This window comes from Phalacrocorax aristotelis, chromosome 4 (assembly GCF_949628215.1).
Source record: "Phalacrocorax aristotelis chromosome 4, bGulAri2.1, whole genome shotgun sequence".
NCBI classification, from domain to species: domain Eukaryota; kingdom Metazoa; phylum Chordata; class Aves; order Suliformes; family Phalacrocoracidae; genus Phalacrocorax; species Phalacrocorax aristotelis.
The window spans coordinates 6,005,294-6,028,605 of NC_134279.1; the positions used below are offsets into that span (position 1 = coordinate 6,005,294).

At 40.3% G+C, this 23,312-nt stretch overlaps 3 protein-coding genes and 1 long non-coding RNA gene across 5 annotated transcripts in view; 2 read left to right on the forward strand and 2 right to left on the reverse strand.

The window, feature by feature from the left end:
* USP53 (ubiquitin specific peptidase 53) overlaps positions 1–7,850 on the forward strand; it is a 41,503-nt gene extending 33,653 nt beyond the window's left edge. For both annotated transcript variants that reach the window (XM_075090124.1, XM_075090125.1), the window contains 2 exons: positions 2,568–2,667; positions 4,080–7,850. In XM_075090124.1, the coding sequence (XP_074946225.1) occupies positions 2,568–2,667; positions 4,080–5,064 (1,085 nt within the window). In that variant the 3' untranslated portion in view covers positions 5,065–7,850. The remainder of the gene's footprint in view (positions 1–2,567; positions 2,668–4,079) is intronic.
* Positions 7,851–9,543: 1,693 nt separating this feature from the next.
* ARLN (allregulin) lies at positions 9,544–12,103 on the reverse strand. The gene is made up of 2 exons (XM_075090152.1): positions 10,341–12,103; positions 9,544–9,858 (listed from the first exon to the last, which is right to left on the reverse strand). Exon 1 carries the CDS (start codon positions 10,791–10,793, stop codon positions 10,356–10,358), a length of 438 nt encoding a protein of 145 aa, XP_074946253.1. The 5' UTR covers positions 10,794–12,103; the 3' UTR covers positions 9,544–9,858; positions 10,341–10,355.
* Positions 10,698–23,312, forward strand: part of LOC142056016 (uncharacterized) — a 60,044-nt gene continuing 47,429 nt past the window's right edge. Inside the window, exons 1-2 of the long non-coding RNA XR_012660166.1 lie at positions 10,698–11,024; positions 21,931–22,009. This is a non-coding gene — a long non-coding RNA (uncharacterized LOC142056016). The remainder of the gene's footprint in view (positions 11,025–21,930; positions 22,010–23,312) is intronic.
* FABP2 (fatty acid binding protein 2) lies at positions 13,673–16,554 on the reverse strand. The gene is made up of 4 exons (XM_075092419.1): positions 16,376–16,554; positions 15,525–15,697; positions 14,825–14,932; positions 13,673–13,915 (listed from the first exon to the last, which is right to left on the reverse strand). The coding sequence occupies exons 1-4, from the start codon at positions 16,440–16,442 to the stop codon at positions 13,865–13,867; spliced, it is 399 nt and encodes a 132-aa protein (XP_074948520.1). The 5' UTR covers positions 16,443–16,554; the 3' UTR covers positions 13,673–13,864.

Below are 23,312 nucleotides of genomic sequence, written 5' to 3' on the forward strand. Positions count from 1 at the left end.
CCCCCCAAAAAAAAAATAAAAAATTGGGCTTTGCACATTTTTGCAAATGTTCTGTATGTGTAAATGGAGGTGGTAGAGCGGAACTTGTCTGTCCTACCTGTTGGCTATAGCATGGCTCTTAATCTTCTGAAAATCTAGATTGGCTATTCAGATGTGAAAATAGATGTTCATAAATCTTAAAAGTGTCTTGGTTTGTAGGTCAGAAAACAGTTACGTTTCACTTATTGGTAAGCTGCTTATGACCCATTGATAAGGATGTCAGTCTCCCGCTGGGCACAGTGCTTGTGTGCCCCATATTTAGGTTTGCAAAGAACGTAGAGCCAAAATCCCAATCAAGTCTGCGTCTGGTTTTAACCGTGCATGGATATCCTGTCAGCAGAAGAGAAAATAACACATCTATTTTTAAGTTAGCTGGAATTCTGAAGGCACAAACCACCTGGTATTGCTGAGCAGCTTTGGCTGAATATGTGCCATGGTCACGCCAAGGAAACGGCTTCTCAACCTTTGCTGCCACCTCCTGACCGGGTTGTGATACTGCCTCTCGGGAGGGCCGAACGTACTGAATTCCTGACGAGTTTGGCTTGGAGTTAAAAGAAAAAAATTAAAATCTGGAAGCTTCACATCAGGCAGTTCGGGGAGTTAAAGAGCAGTTGTATGGGCAATTTATTTGCAATTTTTAAGTAGACATGCTCTTGTTTAAAAGATGATATATTCAAAGCCTGAAAATTAAAAACACTAGCTTCAAACACTGTTAATCTAGGAAATTATTTACCTAATTCAGTCCTAGAACTGTATCCTGATGTTGGGACTGAGATGAAATACTGAATTGGAAATATTCACAGGAAATAATGTGTCAGAGCCTGTGTGCTTTTTCTTTTTCAATAAAGCGATTTTTTTTCAGTAAACCAATTTACAGTTCATTAAAATTTGTAGCAGAATGAATTCTGTTTGAAGTACTAACTCAGTGTTAGTTAGCTCTGATGCCACAGCCCACTGGAGCAGTTTTGACCTTTCTTTCAGGCTAATTTGTCCCTTGCCAGTGTCAGACTCATTCAGTAACAATATTTTTTATCATGCAGGAATAGCAAGATTTTTATTGTTATTAATTTTGTTCCATCTTGAGGCTCAAAGGAAAGCCCTGTGGGGGCTTTGTCTCTTGTGCTATACGCTGTTTTAGCCCTTACCACGTGTTCTTTGTCAAAGATTTAGTGCCTTTAGTAAATAAAGACAGGGCAGATACTGACCCTCAAAACAAGTTTCACCCAACAGCATCACCCAGAGTTTTTAGTTTAGTTCTTTTCTGTTGGGTTTTTGACTCCTATGCTCACAAGTCAAAAGTTCCAAGACTTCATTTAAACTTGGTGAAATAACAAGTGAATAATAATAAAAAAACCTTTATCTTGGTACGATTACATCATTTAAGAATAGATAAATTTGGTTTTTGTAGATTTTGTTGATGAAAGCATGGAACGGCCCAATAACATTAACGTCATTAACCTATGTTCTAAGTTAGTACTGTCTACTGAACAGGAGACTTTTCTGCTGGAAATCAGGCAATGTATGTTGCCTTTTCTGAATTTAATTCCTGTTTTTCTGAAATAGGCATAGTAGTTACATGAACCCAGTCTATACATACACAAAACAAGGCTTCCTTTGAATGGCTTCAGAGCAGGTGACTGATTAAAATGGGCCTATCACTGCATTAGGAAGACCTCTAATATCTATCTCTAAACAAATGGACTGTTGCTTGTCACTTGCCAAGAGAGTGTTTTATTCTGTGTGTTGTTGACATGGATACTTCAATGCTTCCTTTATTTACTATTAACTAGGAGCTGCACTGTTCAGACATCATGTATTTTTCAGAGAATCATTCTTTGCCTTTGCCTGTGAATAAAAGGAGCCTCTAGAGTGTGTGTGTGTCATAGTGCTGGCCCAGGTGCTCTCATGTTGTGTGTTTAGGGCACTTGACTGAGAGTGCTCTCTCTGCTCAGCATCTCTATGAACTGTACAGTTTGCTTTCAGTTTTTAAACCTGTTTCAAAGAATGCATAATGCTTTTCTTGAAACACAACAACAAAAAAACCCAACAAACCCACAAACAGCAGCAACAAAAAAAATGAAAACAGCCCCCAATCCCTACAGTGTTCATTCCATTTAATTATCATTACAGGATGTGAAATTTCAGAAATCATAAGTAGTTTTTATTTTGTAACTTAAGTGACTTCAGGTGTTAGAATAAACATGCTTTTATAAAAAGCTGCTTTTGAAAATGTGCTTTTAATTAGATGAAATGTTAAGGTGATATTGAAAACATGTCCATAGGACTTCAAAAAACAAACAAACAAAAAACCCCTACCAAACCCAAACCAAACATTTCTTCCAGGTGATTTCGGATGACTATAAGATCTGACCTTCTGTGACGGATTGTCTTCAAAATGGTTTTGATAAATGTCAAACCTTGAAAAGAATTAATTGTCTTGTTGTGTTGTTTGTAACATCTGAGGAATTACAAAGAAGGAATTGGACTGTGTTTCTGCTTATTTTAAAATAACTTTTTTCTGCCCCCAGACTTGAGGAAGGACCAGATCAATTCTGAAGTTAACTACAGACCTCATGTTAATTTCCCGACAGAATTACATATGCAGATGCCCAGTCCTCCAGTAAAGAGGTAACTAATACTGGCATTAATTTACTATGTAATAGTTTAAGAAATGCCAAGTTCTAATACGTGATAGTAAGCAATATTAAGCATGCAAAAGTTAAGGTATTGAATATTTTTGACAGACAATGCCTTTTGTATTTTACATAATTGATAGGGCTAAATGCTCTGTTATTTTTAATTTTGATGCTGTCAGTGGTACGTAAGTAAACTTGCATTATTTTAAACCATCTTACCAGAGCAAAGGGTTTTAATAGTTCTCTGTTTTGAATTTATATACTACAACAGGCAGTGATTAACCAATTCGTGGTTAGTGCAATAACCCCATAAAGTTTTGAAAAGTTTGTCTGGAAGGGGAGGAGAAGGTAACTCCTGTTTAGAAGCTGCTGCTATGTACCTGTTGTTTCTACTTTGAACTGTAAGTGCCCAGCACCTTCTAAAATCAAGAATGTAAACGCATATGTAGCACCCAAAAGTAACATCTAGTATTTGAAGAGTGGATGTATCAGACTGAGTTACAAGGATGCTTAGAAGAGAGCAGAGGTTGTGTTTGACAATAGTCCTGACTGTTGAAGGAGTTTGTCTTACTGTTGTGGTTTAACCCCAGCAGGCAACTGAGCCCCACACAGCCACTCACTCACTCCCCCCTAGTGGGATGGGGGAGATTATCAGAAGAGTAAAAGTGAGAAAACTCATGGGTTGAGATAAAGGCAGTTTAATAGGTGAAGCAGGAGCTGCTCATGCAAGCAAAGCAAAATGAGGAACTCATTCCCCCCTTGCCCTGGTCAGGCAGGGGCTCAGCCATCTCCAGGAAAGTAGGGCTCCATCACGTGTAACAGTCACTTGGAAAGACAAATGCCGTCACTCTGAATGTCCCCCCTTCCTTCCTCTTCCCCCAGCTCTATGTGCTGAGAGCATGATGCCATATGGTGTGGGAAATCCCTGGGGTCAGCAGTCCTGGCCGTGTCCCCCCAACCCCTTGTGCCCCCCAGTCCCTCGCTGGTGGGGTGGGGTGAGGGGCAGAAAAGGCCTTGGCTCTGTGTAAGCCCCGCTCAGCGGTAACCAAAACATCCCATGGTTGTCAGCACTGGTTCCAGCACAAGCCCAAGACAGCCCTGTGCTAGCTTCTGTGAAGAATGTTAACTCTATCCCAGCCAAAACCAGCACACTTAACCTTGCAGATATTGTGTCTCTTGCAGAGATTTTTTGGGGCACTTTACATTTCAAATGAAAGAAACCTTGGAGTGATTTAATACAACTTCTAATCAAATGGCTGTATGTTAAGCAGATTCCTATTCTCTAGTCAGTTTGAATGTTTAAGCGGTGTTATCAAGGCTGTCTTTGGAAAAAAATCCTTGGTTATTTGAGCCTTTTCTTATGTTTGTATGGATATTTACATCCTGTGTGGTTTTGTGTTTTAGGGTTGAAATGCCTGAGAGCAATAGGAAACTTCTCCCATCATCAGCTCTTCAGCCAGTTCTTAAAGATGTTGTTAAATCAGAAAGTAGGAACAAGGCAAATGACCAGAATTCTTCAGAGTGGCTTAATCCAGACAAGTTTGAGAAGATGAACGTGTCAGTATATTGTGCTGATGGTGTATCGCACCCCTATACAGAAACTGTCTGTGGAAGGAAGCTAATCAACAGTGACTTTCGCTCCCCTTCCCAGCCGCAGTCTCATCACGCAAGAACGTTTGGTCCCAAGGCAGGCTTGTCGCCTTGTGTGCCACAGAACCTGTCAGAAAGGCCCATGGTGCTTCCCCCTCCCGGGGAGCATCCTGCGCACCCACTCCGAAGGGCAGATGCTCTTTGGGTGCCTGAAGCGGTGTACCAGAATCTTCCTCCCCCCTTACCGCCGAAGAAATATGCTCTGAATCCTTTGCCAGGATCAGAAAATAATTCATCAGCTGATGTAAAATCGACAGAAGTGTTGCAAAATAACCAGTCAAGGCAAACAGGTGCACCTTTAAAATCTGCATCAGAAGCAAGTGTATTTACAAATGAACAAAGGCTTAAAGAGCCATTTCAAGGGAACGAACTGTTTGTTCATAAACCGGATTCTCCACCTCGCTTATCAGTTAATGAGTTTTGGACTGTGTCTGAAAACTTTTTAAAGAAAGGATCTCGTCATACAGGACCAAGTGCTGGCTACGTGGATGGAAATGATAGCGTATCCCTAACGACTTATTTTTCAGTAGATAGTTGTATGACGGACACATACAGGATGAAATATCATCAGAGACCCAAGCTGTATTTTACAGATAGTGGAAATTTTCACAAAGAAAAGCATCCTCCATCAGCCGGCGTAGAGCTGAATGCTACATACCATGCTGCTCTTGAGCCCAGGCACCCTACATCTGAGCAAAGGTACGAGGCAAACGTCGAAGGCATACACTGCAGTAGATAGATGCTTTAAAAAACAACCCAAAACACACTCTGGAACTGATTTTTGCATTTCATGTAGTCTGTAAGCGGGCACAAACCTTGAATGTCTGTGTGATAACTAGGTACCCAGCTGACTTACTCTGCTTAGGAGTTATGACTGTTTAAATGAATATGCAAATAGAGATGAACAGAGGAGTAGAGGTGCTAAACTTCTGGTTCTTTGATTTGTTACTCTAGTTGCCTTAATGCTTACCTCTGTTACTCGGCTTGTCTTCTACAGTTTATATTAAAAAATGGTCCCCTTAGGTGTATACATCCTACAGCAGTGGGATCAACTAGATGTTACTAGTTTTGTAAGAGAATTTAATTAGTTGCAGTTTAAAAAGAGTTCCTTCAGACTGTGGTCGCTATGTACTTAGACTAACAAAAGGGATAAACATATTGCCACATATAATGCAGTAAATGTAGTTAAAATAGAGCAGTATTTGTCCTGATAGGTAGCAGGAGGTGGCATGGTGTTTTTTTCAACCGACTTCTCTGAGAGTCTGTGCTTTCACAAACCTTCAAGTGTCTTTAATACAAGTTTACCCAGAGAATTTATAACTTTTTATTTTAAAAGCCTTAATAATAATTCTTTAAAACCGGTTCTGGTTTGCAAGTGTTTAAGATTTTCCAAGGGAAATCAAGCAAACGGCAGTAATAGACGGTCCTGTTAATACACCTGCTCTGTGTACATTTTAAAACACATTTATCAGATGTGTTCACCCTGTAAGCTATATACTTTTAACTTGCTAAAATTAAACCACGTAAGCTACAGACTGATATAGCAGAATAGGATGTTAATTTTAAAATAGTTATCGTGCAACTATGAAAGATTTTAAGGTTTTAGATATATTTACTAGTTCAGTTCCGATTTATTCTACAACTGCATGCAAAGGCAATGCTGCTATTTATTTAACTTCCTATCTTTATTCAGCTTGACATTTTGAGCAATGTCTAAAGGGGATCAGACATTTAATTTTACAGATATTTTTTTCCTATCTGGAGCAGTCCTACCCATGGTTGCGTTCTGTATCAGCAGATCAGGCTGACTGAACCTGCAGCCATTCAGACTGCTGTGGCCGAGGGGGCAGGCAAAGAAGAGGGTCCCCTCTTTCTCTGCTCTAGCCACCCTACCCTGCAGTTTTGGCAGCTCTGGCATATACCATGTCTTTTGTTAACCTGACTTATTTCAGTAAGGAAGAGGAGGATTCATTTGACTTTAATTTGGTTAGTTAAATCAGTGCACAGAACTGTCTAGTGAGTGCTGAGGCCCAGCACGTGGCTGGGGAGGAAAGGAGGGTGAACAGGATTTTGTCCTCGTGGCAGCCCTGACTGAAATAATCTGCTCTCTTGTGGTATCGGGGCAGGGGCTTAGAGTTCTGTGTCAGTTGTATCATAACATTGAACAATGTATAATCTAGAATTAATGTTAGCAAAGCCTGACACAATCCAAAAAGGCTCTATTTTGCCATATTAGGGTGTTAACTTGGGGTGCTGCTGATTATGTCTAAACATCAATGCCTTTTAGTTATGAAAATAATGCAAGAAGGTTAAATACGCGTAATGAAAAGCCTTGCTCATACTTGCACTGCTAGTCAGAAAGGCTTTTTTTATGCTTGTAAACATTATGTGAGTTTTAGTACTTCCACCAAATGTTGGCAATTGTTTAGCATGATTTATCCAAGGTATACATGTAAACAGTAGGTTTGGTTATTCTGGGTCAAGGCCCATTTTTGTTGTTTTTTTTTTAACTACATGTAACCTACAGTAGAACTGGAACATGATATATGCAACAAACCAGGTATCTCAGACTTAATCTTTCTACTTTCTTGATAAAAATTTGTTGTAGCACTTGAAAAAAATGAATTCTAGAATCTGTAGTGCAAATAATTACGCATGTTTAGGTATGGCTGCTGGTAAATAGCAACTTTAAAAAATTACCCTTTTGTAAGAAAATGAGTTGAATACAGAAGAACCCTGAAATTGTAAGAACTTAGATTTCCAGTTGTAATATTTTTTGAGATTTCAGAACATGTAAATTAAACTTTTCTAGTTCATCTAGCAACGTTACATAATATAGATAGCCAGTTAAATATAACTGTCTTCTAGTTCTTGTGTAAAAACAAAGATTATTGGAATATGTAAATAATGTAAAATTTGTAAAATGTTTTGCAAAAATCTTGTATTTGAAATGACAGTATTTTTATCTATGAATAGCACAGCAACTACTGTGAATGATGTTAGAACACTTATTTTTAAACATGCATAGCAATGTTCATACTTCTGTACCATAAGCAATATGAATGCCTGTTGCTGACACCAATGAATTTGGCTTCCACTAAGCACAACTGGTAAACTTATTTTTAAAGTAACTGCAGTAACTTAGATGTACTTCAGTCTCCTTGCTTTTGCTTGAAACAATTTTACCAAGCCACTTTCTACGTGACCCATGTTTACCAGGTATTTAATTAAATAGACAGCTAATCGTGGCACCTTTGTTTTTATATTTGACTCTGCACTCCATGTATGTATGTAATATTTGCTGACTAATATGTGATAACTTGTTTTAACTTACCTAGGGTGCCTATTTATTTTTTTACAAATGTCCCCTTCTGGCTATAGATTTGTATAAGAGCCTAGACAATTTTTGTAACAGTGAAGACATTAACAAGTCTTGTAATTAATATATTTTTCAGTCTTTAGAATTATTTTCTTGCAAAGTTCTGCTTGTTCAAACTATCAGATAAAAATTTTTAAAAATTAAAATATCTTGGTCTTGTGTTCTTTTGTACTCCACGTTTTTCTAAACCCAACCCCAAACAAGCAAGTACCACTTGGCTTTCCAGAAGGACATCTTTAAACACTGACAGATAACACTGCTGCTAGTGGTTGAAAGTTTTGCAGAGATGGTGGTTCATTTACCTTTTTTGAACAGTAAAATTTATCTTCTGAAGTAATTTGTTTATAAAGCTGTTAAATCTATCTAGCTTGCTTAATACCCATGAAATGCACAAAGCAAATTCAATACCATAACCTGACACCATAAGTTGATCAGTTGCATGAGTTGTATTCGTGCCTTACTGCCTCTGCTCTGTTAGGGATAAGTGAAATTGGCCTTGATACATTCACCTGCTCCAGGAGCACATGAAATAGTTTGACCTTGATGCATCACAAGCCTGCACTTTGTTAGCTGTAAGTTTTCTGAGATAAAATATTGTATGTCAGAGCTGTGTGACTAAAAGATACCTTGAAATGCCTTTTAATTTTCTAAAGGCTATTAAGGCTTATTCTCACCTGTCTTCCTTACCAAGACAGAAATGGAACAACATTACCATGCTTCCCTAATAGGTTGTTCCCTTGAGATTTCCCTGGTGAAATCACATTAGAGGGGAAAAAAAAATAGAGAATGTCTCTTTAATACCTTCATCTGGAAAACCCATTTTTCTATTTGTGAGATAGCAATCACAGTTCAGTGCTCTTCTGCACCACAAGTCAAGATCTCTGAAACTGCTGGCTTATTTTGTCAGTACCCACAGCCAAGATCATAAATGCTGGCAGGTAAAGGCATCTCAGTTCTTAAAACTTAGGTCTGATACATCGAGAAATCCACTGTCAATGGAAGACTGACTTTGACAGCAGAAGAAAAATAAAGGGAACAAGAGCATATGCCCACTTTTGCATCCTGAATCCTATTTAACACAATAGTAGCCTGTTTTCGTTTAATGTGTTAAAAGACACTTGAAACACTCTACGCTTCAAAGTCTCTGAAATCTAGTTGTTTTATTACATTTATTCCTAAAAAAAACAACCCAACAACCATGTGTTGTTACTTGTCAGAATTAGAAACAAGTATTCACAAGTGAAAAATACTCAAGAAAGCTGGACCTCCTTCATCCGCACCCAAAGACTGTCTTGCCCAAAACCTGATCAAGTAAAAAGCCTACTCCATGTACTTGGCTTCCTTTTTCTTTCTCCTGAGTGCAAGACACTCCTGGATTTAATGCTGTTTTGAAAGTCTGCCTGCAGTGAGACAGATGGAACTTTGATGAGGCACATGGCAGCTGAAACCTCTTACTTACCTATTGCCATCACCCATGGAAGACAGTACTTTACACAACCTGCCAGCTACTCAAGAAGGCTGCTGTTGTAAGCTTGCTCCTTCACTGATCATAGGAAGGAAATCAGAACCTGTTTTATCTAAATCGGTAAGCAAGGGCAGCAGGCTGCTACTGCTGTTACACACTGGCATGTTTCAGAAGGCAGAGTAACTGCTGAAGCTGGAATCTCATGCACGCTGTATAAAGACAAGGTATAACAGAAAACCAAAGAGTATCAAACCCTCATGATTAACTTTTTGGAAGTAGATCAGCTGGGTGAGCTTCATCTGTTGAGGCAAAAGGTCTGAGTTACAACTTCAGTCTGCATAAGAGCTGGATTTTATTCTCAGCCACTTACAGTCTGTCCTTTCAGTTGATTTTATTCAAACAGTACATATTTTTGTTTCTGCTTAACAAGCCTTTAGGTACTAATTACAAAAGCAGAGTCAAACTGTCTTATGTGGCCTTTAAGGCACTGTTTAGAACACAGAAAGTGGATACAGGTGAAAACCTGAACAGTAACACTTATGATACAGCCAGAGATACGATATAGCGTATGTATGCGCCTCTTGCATTCAGATGCAAGCAGAGTCATGCTCCCAGTTGCTTATACTTCACTAACCGTCCTCTTCCAGTGCTCATTTTCATAAGATGCATCCTGTGATTATCAAGTGACTCTAGAGGGAACAGAAAGCATCTGGTTACTTTTGCAGTGCTATACAGTCCCTTAGATGATACAGCAAACACAAGAGCAGCATCAAGCATATTTTCTGATCTAAGAACTGTTGGTTTTTGTTGTTGTTTTTTTTTTTTGTTTTTTTTTTTTAAAAAAGCGCCACAAATCCCCACGAGCTGCTGGTTTGGAATCAGCTTCACCATTCTTCGGAGGTACCTGTGCTTCCCAGGCCTTCCCAGGCCAGGCTGCCCAGTGCCCGCTCCCCTGCCAGGGGCGGTACCTCCCCCCGCGCCCGGTTCGCCCGTGGGCACCCGGCGAGGCGCGGGCTGCCCCGCTGCGGCTTCGCCGCCTCGGTTACCCCCGGCTGTCCCTGCCCGTGCTCCAGCGGGAGGCGAGGCCCGCCGAAAGCCGGCCCTCCTTCCCGGGCGGCCGGCGGGACCCCGGCCCGAGCCCACCCGTTCCCCAGAGGCGGTGGGGGCTGACCTGGGCCCGGCGCCTTCAGGGCAGCAGGTAGATAACCACGAACAGCACCAGGTCGAAGAGGATAAAAAGCCACAGGTCTAGCCAGTAGGACTGCCCCGACAGCGACAGCGACCGGCCGCCATCCTCCGCCACCTCCGCGCCTCGCTGCTGCTGCTCCGGCCGCCGCGCCGCCATGTCCGCGGGGGTCCCAGCGCGGCACGGCCCTCCCGCACCCGCCGCGCAGGCACCCGCTGCTCTTCCGGGTGGGGAGCCAATGAGAGCGGCGCGCACGTACCGCCGCCGCCACGGCCTGTCGCCCCCGCTGGCCGGCGCCGCCCTTGCTTCCTCACGCAGCGCCGCGCGCCGCCCTACCCTGCCCGGCGGCGGGAGGCCGTTGGTGGCCGTTGGGGTACGCGTGGCGCTGCTGCGACCTCCCGGCGACGGCACGGCTGCGCTCCCCGGCTGCCGTCCCATCGGGCGGCCCTCCCCTCAGGCAGCCGCCACAGTGGCCCCTTCCCCGCTGAGGGGCTGATGGCGATGTCGCCCTTGTGTGGTAAAGGCATTGGACATGAAGGGAGCTCCTGCTCGTGCTGGGAGAAGTGATGCTTGTGGAGGCTCTCTCTGAGCTGGTGGCTGACAGTTCTGCGGTAGTACCTGGGCGCCTCTGGTTGCTGCTCCCTGACAGTCCTCAGGGCGCTTGGCCAGGTGAGACAAGGGTGTGGGGAAAAGCAGGTGGTCAGTCCTGTTAAACCGCATTGGCCTGGTTCTGCTGAGCTGTACTGGGACTTGTGTGGAAATAAACGTTCAGAAGTTCTTCCTGATACAGTTTCTTGGAGAGCAGATGATACCCCAGAAGAAATTGTAAAACCTTTTGGGAAATCCTGTTGTGAAGACTTTTAGGAAAATTGAAACTGTTTTAAGATATACTCCTGTCCTTGAAGGTTAGTTGGAGCTTGTACACCCTAAACAAACATTGAGAAGTTTGTAGAAAGTGTCTACTGTGCTTCATTTACGCACCGCCCAGCTGCATAAGAAATTAAATGAAGCTGCACAACCAGATGCCATACTCACAGGTGGGATGTACTACCCTCAGTCCAGCCCGTTCACTCAGTATTGAAAGGAGTGCAATTATTTTCATTGCTCCTAGAAGAGTAACCAGAAACTAGGGAGTACACTAAACAGAAACTTCCTCAGTGTAGCTAGTAACTACTTTTAGCCTCGTATTAAGAGGAAAAGGCAACGCTTGCTGCAGAATGCAGAGAATGTGTGTCTGATCAGAGTTTAACTTCTCATAGGCATGCACCTGGAGGGAGCTATCTTCCTTAATAACTTCTATCATTAGAAATAAGGATGAACTTGAATTTGTCTTTATATAGCAAGTATTGGTTAAGCGTATGCATGTTAGGTGAAGTATATTAGAGATTTTTGGGGAAAACAATGACAATACTTCCCCTTTAAGTCTTGTACCCATCTGTATTACCTCATTTGAGCAAAAGGCACTGTGGATTGGAGGTTTCCCCAAAGCAAATGGTTTCCCCTGAGGTTGCAAAGTAATGTAATTCTGAAATTCCTGTCTAGGAAACAAGTCTCCTCGTCAAATTTACTCAGCTACCTCATTCACATTCTAATATAACGATCTTATAGTTTACAGAAGCTGTACCACTCTCCTCCATGCCTTTAATTGATGATCTTAAGTATTGGGAGACTAAGTCTTTAAAGATATTTCCTTATTTTTTAAGTACAGCTGCCGACCACATCTGTCTGCAGTATTTGGATATGTTAAGTACTCAAAAAAAAAAAAAAAAAGTAACCCAGATCAAAATAACCACGAATCAGGGTATTCCTGGGCTGGGTGTGGTAGAGAGGAGTGTATTGATACCAGCTGTGGGCTAGAGCTCCACTTTCCGAACTAGAAAGGCACGAGACTTAAAGGGTCAGCATACTCGGGGAAGAAAAAGAAAACATATTCAGAAACTTAATGCAGCTTTCGTTCCAGCCAGTACAGTCTCTAAAAGAAATAAAATGGCCTTCTCCAATTTCCTGAAACCTTTGACATGTAATTGTGAATATACTTCTATGCAATTTAAAAGCAATAATGACATGCAGCAGATAACAAAGGTCAAACTCTATAACAGCATTTCCATGGTTAGGGCTTCTGCCTTATAGTTTAGTCTGCTTTTTCAGTGCGCAGAGCTTAACTGAAAGAATCTGCCACATAGCTTATTGTAAGCCATTATTCTTTATTCCTCTCTCTTTTAAAGGCTTTAGTATCTGAACGAAATAGCCTAGAGAGAGACAGAAATTTGTAATGGTGGTGTTTCCAGATTTTAGGGTGTTGGTTTTGTTTGGTGGGTGGGGTTTTTTTTTGTAGTTTTTCATACCTTGGCTTTTCAGTTTTACATCTCTTTGTAATTGAAAATTGAAGGACTGTTTAAAATAGTATTCCCTTCATTGTGATATATGCGGTATATCTACCCACTGAAAGATGACTGTAAAAAATATCTATGCTGGAAGTTGCATACGTTCGATATCTGGGGGAGGAAATCCAAATTCATAAAGAAGGGTGATCTGTCCTACTCCTAACTCAAATACTGTTTGCGTCATTAAGAGCATTTTGGCAGTAGAGGGAGCTGAAGACAACGAAAATAGAGGCTAAGAGAGGATTCTGTTACAAAAACTGACGGAAAAGATGTTTTCATTTTTTAGTCCTTTATAGCCAGCAAAAAGACAGTCAAGGAGAGCCAAGAAAACAGGGGAGTAAATTTTGAGAGGTATTTTAAAACCCCATTAAAATCATAATGTAAATGCACCCATTCAGAAATGTTATTTAAAATTGCGCCTGTAAGATTGTCTGGCTGTTTGCCATCCTCAGGGAATTCTGTGATGAAGTGCGGCAAGACTTTACAGATGCGGCTGCATTCATATTTTGGGTTAGACCTCAGGGCTGTCCTCAGGCCCTCATGGCATTGTGACCTTTTAGCAAAGCCTTGCGGGAATTGGTCTTTTTCTAACTATGGCAATAGAAGCATGGGTGCAAAAAGCTCAGAAGTCTAAAAAAGGGCTCGGGGCGTATTTGCTGAAGGACAAGAGTGCTGACAGCACACGGGTTTGTTCTGCTGATGTGTCATAAAGGGTCCAGGGCTGAGAAGCAGGCTGCCCTGTAGACGTGGGGAGAGGACTGTCAATATTCAATACACAGAGAAACTGTCAATATAAATATGGTGAGGAAACCAAGTTGCCATTTGAGAACCAGTCCAAAAAATATTTAAGTTCTGCTTATAGAAAATAGTTTCTGCAGCCTTTTACAGTATGGCTCTCCGGTAGGACTTGGTACAAATAACACTTTAGCATTTGTATCGAATTGTATTTTGTTTATTCAAGGAGAAAAATAAACATAAGAAACTAGCCTATGTTTTTAACAGGGCTAAGTAATTGCAGCTTAGGAGGTGCTGTGAGGAGAGAAAAGGGGGAAAAAGCAGAGGATATGTAGGAAATTGGTCTTTTTTCATTGGTTTTTGATGCTGGTGCTGCTCTGGGTGAAGTTCTTAGCCCCTCTTGAAGAATCTCTTGGCTTCAACTCCTTCGTATATGTAGGTCTGTTAAGAAATTAAGAAAAATCAGTGGCTGCTCTTACAAAATTCTGTTTCACAGTTGCTGTTGAGAGCTGGTTAGTAGTGATTTAATTAACTGTGACTGGTGGCTGTGTGAGGCCGACCAGCCCCTGTGCAGGCTCTGAGGAGGGGAATGTAAGGAAAGCAGCCTGTTGTCCATAGGCATGCATTCTCTCTGCAAACATCTGAAGCACCACGGGACAGCTTTTGGGGGGCTTCAGAAAAAAACACGAGTCTTGAAGTGCCGTATTCCCAATACCACTACTGGACAAATTTCATCTATGTGACTGCTTTTATTAGAAGTGAGAAGAGGCACTGAAAGGTTGGACTGTGTGTTTCTGATACCTCAAATCTCACACCTGTCCATATGGTCGGGGTTTTTATTTATTCTTTTAAGCAGCTTGTGACCCACTAGCAGGGAGGTTCTGAAAGCATTACAGTTCAGTTCAGTTTCTGGCTTTACTGCAGAGCTGTGAAACGTTTCCCTTTTGTCTCAACCGTCAGCCCCTGCCCCAACCCCAAACTTTGTTTTGAAAGGGCATTTGTTAGCCATTGACAGCATTACCCTGGAGTAAGCTCCTGTAGTAAGGCTTTCACAAGGCAGGCACTTGGAAAAGGCCTTCAGTCAGAACACATCTATATAGCGTATATAAATATTTATCTCTCACTACATACTGTATAGGGCTTGTATTCACAGGCTTCAGAATGCATTGGTAAGATACAGTTCGAGTTTTATTTTAAAGTTTTAAATATTGATAGTTTACTCGACTTGAGAATTTTAACTACAGATAAATGAGGTTATTTGGCTTGAAGAAAATATTTCCTACTTTCAGAACAGAAATTTTTTCAGTTCATTATGTTGTAAAGTTGGATGTAAGTGACTGCTTAACTCACCTGAACAAGTTCATCACCTACGATTTCTCTGTGTGCTGTGAGTGCTTTTCCATTATCTTTTCTAGTAAATTTTCCTACAAGTTTGCTTCCTTCCATGTTCCAGGAACCCTATAATGGGGAGAAAAACACTTTTTTTTTTCCAAAAAACCCAAATATTTTGCAATAATATGACACTGATCTGATTTAAAGTCTGCAAGAATGCTTAAAAGTGAGAAGAGATTGAAAGAGTGTTGTAATGCTTTTTTGGACATTGATGGAAAGGCTGTAAAAATGAAATTTTAATAAAACCACTAGTTTATGTAATTGCATAAAAGTCAAGCTATATTTTTTTAGTGCTCAGTACACCTTATTTTAATTAATTGTATCAACAATTTCTTGTAAATACTCACTCTGTACTCTAGGTGGTGCACTTGAGTATTGTAAGAAGTAAAATTGCAATCACCTGGATTTCATCGTGTGAAAATTGCTACATACTCTGCTTTCTGGGGACTCTATGGAACCCTGAGTTTCATGGTACAGTGTTGAACCCTTAGCAGTTAAGACTGCCTTGGTTTTTTGTATATAAGTTGCAAGCATTCCTGAACAGTCTCACTTTAAAATTTAAATTAAAAACTAGGAAGATAAATCATTCCTCTTGAAACGTTACTTCATAAAGTTGTTCTAATGTAATAACTATATAATTATATAGCAAGTCTCTTACAGTAAGTTCAGTCCCATCAGCCAGACTGTACTCAAAATTGACTCCCAGAGTAAATTCAATATCTACGGTACGGAAGGTGCTTGATTCATTGACAGTAAATTTGTTTCCATCTTGTTGAATAGTGATCTTCAGGTTATCATGGGCTCCTAACTTTCTTTTCATCACATTAACACCTAGAAAAATCAATTAACATCAATCAGAAAAAAAAAAACCCAACAACCTAGAGCATCATATTTGTCTCTTTTTTTGGTGACTTTTATGTGGTAAAGTGAGTTTATTCCAGCATTCTGACCCAAATTTTTTTTATTCTTCACTTTTTATTGACCAGTACAGATATAATACAGACCACTATCCAACTGGAATGGTTATGGTTATATCCATATAACGCACAGCTTGTACAAACTTAAAATAAGGATCAGGACATTAAAATGACTTGATACATGTGTTTCTATAAAATTGAATAATGATGATTTCCTCCCTGAGTAATTTTTAAACTAGTTTCATGTTATCAAAATAATATTCCTGCTATAGAATTCCACTTAAAGTTTATAATTCAAATTCTCTGCACCTTTTCCTCAAATGTAGACTTAGAGATTCTTTGCTGAAATAAACCTGCTGGAATTAGTTAAATTGCTTAAAAATAACATAATGTAATTAAATTCAGAACATTTCACAGTATCTTCCTCCCCTCTGTGGAATCTTTTGAAAATAAACGCAGTACACTCTGCAAGGGCAGAGCAGTAAACAGCAAAAGGACAGGCTAGCCAGACGGTGGCTCACAGGCAGCTAGAGTTTGTATTCAGCCATAGTGGTATTATTCTTGTAGAAGGCATTGGAAAATTAAGACTTACCCATTGCTTCCATGAACTTTTCATAGTTTTCATTTCTGTCGATTTTCCAAGTACCGTTAAACGCCATGTTTCTGTCTGTAGGAGGACTGTGCTGAAGTAACAAATCTTTGCAAAGAGTATTTATATACTGGCTTATCTTGAAAGCAATTTACAGGGTGATGTGGCTGACTAAAGCTCAACTGATGTACTGATCTTTTCAAGGAGTGGTTTACTCTAGTTTAATCAAACTTCCAATCATAACCATGCTGCTTGATGAATCTCTTCCTTATTGCCCCCAAATCATGACAGTATCTGTATTGCACATCTTAATAAAGAATTGCTAAATCCATTAATTTTATTCACCATATTTGAGTTGTAGTAAAAATCAGCTACCTAGTGAAAGCAATAATTAGAAAATTTCTCAACATTTTCTCTCTGTTGTATCTTCATGCTTGTGGGAGAGACTTTATGAAACTGGAGGAAATATACATACCCAACAAACCAAAGGCAAATATCTAGTTTGTCAGTTATTATTTGGTAGAGATCTGTTCTGCTCAGCATAAGCAGCATGGGGCAGAGGGATCACTGAATGTCTGCAGGTTGTTTCAGAAAACTATCCCCTTGCTTCTTGCCTAGTGCTGAGCTATGAAAATTGGGATGATATTCTGTATTCATGTGCTCATCTTTAATATATAGTTTAAATTCTGAGCAGTTTCTACAAATTTTCTTCATTGTAATGCATTCAGTGAATGTTATGTGCATCTAACTAAGAAAAAGATGTGCAGCTGAGTGAATTTACCTGATGTGGTTGATTTCCATAGGTCCCAGATTTTGTCTGTTCAAGGATAATGCAGAACATGAGTCTTCCCTAACTTAGCTGCTTCTTCCCCCAGTCCCGTTCCCCTCTAATTGGTGGTACTTGAAACTGAGCAAAACTATTAACCCAGCTTTTGTCTTTACCGAGTTTAGGGTTATAATTATTCTGTTCACATAGATGGTGTCAGCTTTGCTGTCTGTTACCTTCAAAACATAAATGTAACTCCTGAACACCAACCCATCACCAGGTGATGGGTTGTGTTGTACTTACCAAATTTTAACAGCATCTTATGTTATCTTAATCTAATTACGTTATCTACATCTATGGATTGCAGCCTGGAGCAAGAGGTTTTACTGAAGTGTAACTCTAAATTTAGAACCTTGCTAGCAATACCGGGATGGTGCGGCTTTTCACTACAGTCAGCTTAATTTTGAAATGAATAGTAATCTGGCTAACAGACTGGAGAGGAAAAATAGCTCAACAAGTATTTCTTACTTGATGAAAAGAAAAGAAAAAAGAATGTGGGTTCATATTATTACAAGTGGTGTAGGGAAAGGTGCCATACTTGCAGCCAAAACAGGGTGCTAGAAGCTGACCGTGCATTAGAGTTAAAATTAACTTTTCCAGACCCCTTTGGTCTTTTGAACGATGGGATTTGGCGCAAGCTAGTCTGCTGTCATTGTGAACACCTTGTGTTCCAACTACAGCTGTTCCGCATCAGGAAGACTCTTCCCAGCAGTAATTTGCAGAGGTTATCTCAGATCTGCCAACAGAGCTCCTTTTATGAGTGTTTCTTAATTGATTTCATTTGAAGTGAGCCGCCTCCTATACACAGCATGTGTTTCAAACCTGGAGGTTTTGCCTAATCTGTGTGGGGAAGAAAGGGGAATATGAAGGATCTCATTTGCCAAATGAGTGCTTGCTGTGAGGGTGCAGTAACCCCAGCATGGGGTCATGCTGAACATGTTGGAGCACTAACCTGCTAAGCCAGTGCATCCGCAGCTGGGATGGAGCAGGAACCCACAGCCATGTCCCTGTGCTGTGTGGGAAGGTTCACCTGCAAGTGACAAGGACTGGGGTTGTGGACACATGCCCTCTTCAGGCTGCAGCTTGTCCTCTTGTCTTCTAGTGCTCCAGGTGCTGTCATTTGCCTTCCTCAAACCCATGGTCTTCCATCTTGAAAATGCCTTTTTTTCTCTAAGGCTAGAAGCAGAGCCTGCTGCTCTTCCTGTACTAGCTACCTGTTCTTTCTTCTTCTGACCTCTTATATTCCTATCTTGCAGGGCAAAGAAGCCTGCCAGATGGAAGGCATCCAGGCTGTTTACTCGTAATGGCGGTGAGGGAAGTACCTCACAATACCTATTTAACACCACAATTTAGGTCTCACTATGTAGTTTTTACATGCAGTTTCTTCCCACATTTTCATGCAGTTTTTTACCACCTTGACTTACATAAAAATTCTAAAATAAAATTTGCAAAGAAGTAGGCATAATTTTGGTAGGAAAAAAACCCTCCTCTATGTAGAATCATAGAATCATTAAGGTTGGAAAAGATCTCTAGGATCAAGTCCAACTGTCCACCCAACAATACCATGTCTCCTAAACCGTGCACTGAAGTGCCACGCCTACACATCTTTTAAACACCCCCAGGGATGGTGACTCCACTGACTCTTTGGGCATCCTGTTCCAATGCCTGACCACTCTTTCAGTGAAGAATTTTTTCCTAATATCCAATCTAAACCTCCCCTGACACAGCTTGAGGCCATTTCCTCTTGTCCCACTGCTGGTAACTTGGGAGAAGAGACCAACACCCACCTCACTACAACATCCTTTCAGGTAGTTGTAGAGAGCGATAGTCTCCCCATAGCCTCCTCCAGACCAAACACCCCCAGTTCCTTCAACCTCTCCTCATAAGACCTGTTCTCCAAACCCTTCACCACCTTCTCTGCCCTTCTCTGGACACACTCCAGCAACTCGATGTCCCTCTTGTACTGAGGGGCCCAAAACTGAACACAATATTCACGGTGTGGTCTCACCAGTGCCAAGTACAGCGGCACGAACACTGCCCTGCTCCTGCTGGCCACACTCTTCCTGATACAAGCCAGGGTGCTGTTGGCCTTCTTGGCCACGTGGGCACACTGCTGGCTCACGTTCAGCCGGCTGTCAACCAGCACCTCCAGGTCCTTCTCCGCCAGGCAGCTTTCCTGCCACTCTTCCCCAAGCCTGTAGCTTTGCATGGGGTTAACAACTTTTGTGAAGGACAAAATCAAAATACCGCATCTCACTGTGAACTGGAGCATTGTGAGGTACAGGCAAGACATTTGACAGGGAAATATATACATTCCAGCTCCTGGAATTGGATAAAAATCAGCCAACCATAAAGTGGAAGACGAGTAGTTGTGTTAGCGCGGTACTGAATCCAAACTCAGTGTCTCAAAAAGCGTCATAGCCCATGCCCAGTGCAGTAAGATGGATGCCCATCTTACCCTTCAGCCAGCTCAGAAAATGAGCAAAATTAGTTTCTATTAGAGTCAGATTATCTCTTTTTATTGCATTGGAGTTTATCCTGACCTTTGTAGTTATCGTTGTCAATCTAAATATAATAATATAATTCATTTAGTGTATATGTATAAACAAAGATACCTTATGTCTGGTTATAGTTCATCAATTTATTTTTGCTTAACAAAATTATTGACTCTCTTTACAGTCTTTGAAGAAGAGTTCTTTCTGACAGTCATGTAATGCAACTTTTGAGCCACTTCTGTTGTATCCAGTAAAAAATTGAGGCCTGAAATAATGTGAATTGTTCACATTATTTCAGGCATATATGAAATCTAACAAATAGGAAATGATCTTTTATTTTGAGCATTTCAAGAAAGCTTTTCTACTTTTTAGGTAGGTTCTGCGTTCTCTCCAAGAATCTGCTGATTCATTTCCCTTAAGAAATGCTAAGGTATCTGAAGTTGTGTTTATATATTTAAACAAAACTCACGTTACTGATTACTTTCCTCATTTGAATCCAGTCTGTCTTCTTAACCTCTGAAAAAAATTAGAGTAGTGTCATTCTGCCAGTTAAGTATGAATTTCTGCATCAAACTTACTTCAGCAGTTTTTCTGAACCTTAAAAAAGGGGGAAGGGTCTTCTGGACCGAGTCCTCAACTAACAGGAGGATCTCTCAGATGCGCTTTTCCAGTCAGTTATCTCACAACTTGCCTTTCCCGCCTTGTGATCCTTTGGCTTCTCTCAGAAGTCAGGCTAATGAGCCAGCTCCAAACCTTTTCACCATGGGAACAGCAATAGCTGGATCCTGAATTTCACATCAAAGCTTGTGCTCCATTTCTGGCCCATTTTTCCCTTCCTAAACATTTCTTTTCATGGGCATAAATCCTTAGGAGCCTGTTCAGATCAGCCCCACAGATCTTTCAGTTAAGTAAGAATCCCCACAGGTGGTCAATATTTATGAGTTTCATGTTGTCTCTACGTTGGTGCAGTGCTGACAGCATAAAGAACTGTTCTTCTCTGAGGTCTGATGGAATGTCAGTGCTAGAACAAGCAGCAGGCTTTTTAATCTCTCACAATTTACATGAGTTACTTAGGACTATTGATGCACTAAAATCTGACTTCAGTTTTCTTACATGTACTAGAATCATACAGTACACACTTTATTCAGAGTTCTTTTGAGTTCTTATAAAATCTGGATTTCCTTCTAAAATTATAACTAAAATTGGTTTTATAGATTTTATTTTTTTAAATGTTGAAATATTCCACAATATTTTCCCTTCTTCTGTTTACCTCTTCCTTGTGTGGTTTTCAAAACTACAATTTTTGCTTAGATGGTGCATTGAAAAACTGGGGGTTTAGTATTGCTGCTTGCATGAAAGTCATGAAGGCTAAGGGTGTGTATTCTTGGCTTCGTGGCTTTCTTCAACGTGTCAGCTTCAGAACACTGAAAATGGACAAACTTCTTAACTTTGAAGTTTGATCTTTAAATGAGGTGGATGGAAATAAATTATTAACTTATATGGTCATGCCAGTTTCATCATGCCATTCTGTGATAATCGTACCAAGCTGTATTACGATGCTAACTGACCATGAGGTTCCAAAGATCTGGGTGACAAAAATGCTTTTGCAGTGGGTTGTATTGGTCTATCCTATTTATTGTTTTGTGGCTTGTCTTCAAGTTGTTCTGCCTAACATTAGCTAGGACAGGAGAACTCAGCTTTACCACAGAGCGATAACGGCTTGGTGCCAGCATAAACATGATATACTTATGTAAATATTGTTATATATAATACTAATATTAAGAGAGAGATTAATCCCTGTTAAAACCATGCAGATTAACTGTTTCTGTCAGGTAGTTGTGAACTGATTTGGCAGTGTTTATGCATGTTTTCTACTGCATGATTCTCCTATACGTCTTGGGATGGATTGCAAAGATAGTTGGGCACTTAAATAATTTAAATGCCCATGGATCCCATATTGTGAAGTTTTACTAAGCATTTAAACCACATTTCTCAAACTTGTATCAATATGGTAAATAGATAATTCTATGCTGGTAAAGCCAAGTGTAGCATAACTCTGGGTGGCCTAGCAACAAGGAACTTGATGGAGCCTAACTAATGCCGCCTCTTGGATAAATAATTTCAAAGTGCATATTGCATCGGTTGTTATATTGCAGCAGCATTGGATCATACTTGAGCTAGATTTTATCCTACTCCTGCTGCCTGTTTGCTAAGTTTCTGGTTTTATTTTGTTCAAGGAGAATCTCCTGGATGCTGCTAATATGCAGTCGGTTCAACATGAAGATTCAACATTTGAAGATTACTTAGAAATTTCCAGTGAGTATAGATCCATCTGTCTGATTAGTTAATAGCAGGCTCTGGATCTTAAAACTTACTCTTAAGTGTCTGTATCCACTCCTTTTTAATTTCTGTGTAATGGCTCTGATAAAAAAGTGCTGCATGTTTTTGCGAGTTGATTATTGGAGAGAACTGAAGTGCCTGACCTAATAAGCCCCAGGTTAAAAAACTCTAGAAGCAAAATGCTGGATTTTCTTAAAGCAATAACAACCCTGGTATTTACTTCATCTGTTACTGCATAGTAAAATGAATCCTAGGATTACCTAGAATAGTAGAATCTTGTCTGGTTTCAATGAAAAGGGGGCAACAGTAAACAATTGCCAATTAAAATAGTAAAGCTTGTATGAATCTCCAAGTATTAGTGCCATTTGTCACTTGTCACATAGAGACTGATGTGTCAGTTGACTCACAGGGCTTTGTGCAGGCTTATCTAAGGTATTTAAATGTATACCTTAATACTCTTTTCCTGTATTTTCCAGGCAAATACTTAGCAGCAGGGAAATTTAGGGAAGTAGTTGCTTTTTGTTGAGAATATGAAACGTGATCAAAGGGTGGGGTTGTGTTACAGTCTAATGAGCTAACAATTACAGTAAAATTCTGCACCAGTCTTTTCAGTTTCCCCAAAATTTGAACTGGACTTTTAGTTCATTTCAACATGGCTTTTTGCTGATTGTACAATTTTGCTTTTGATTATGATATAGCTCCAAACTCCACCAAAGATTACTGTGATTATCTGGATTAGTAACTTGAATCTAATCTCATCTGTAAAATAGTGAGCTTCAGAGTTCTTCTGAGCTCAGCATAATAGCAAGAGAGCACCCTATATGGTTCAGATATTTAAATATTTGTATATCCAAAAGGAAAAAATGGCTTCAAGACAAAACATGCTTTTCTTCATGTCTTACGTAAAAGCAGACCCAACATCCAGATCCTGGTTCTATTTCTGGCTCAGAAATGGACTTTCTGTGTGACCTTGGTCAAATTAACCCCTCTACTTGTCTGTAAAATGAACTTCCCTTCCATTAAGCAGCCATATATATCATAAAATAATATGCCAGTGACTTGATTCTGAAGAAATGCCTATATGTGAATATATCATGTGTAAACTAGCGCTATGATTTAACCATGGATTTTACTCCTCGTTTTTGTTAAAGATCTTTGACGATGTTAAAGAAAAAAAACATGTGTAAAATACAGATCTATTTATCAGCCCTTATGAACCACTGGGTGGGCAGTAGCAGGCTATGGCTGAATTGATTATCCTCATATTTTAGCAGGAAAA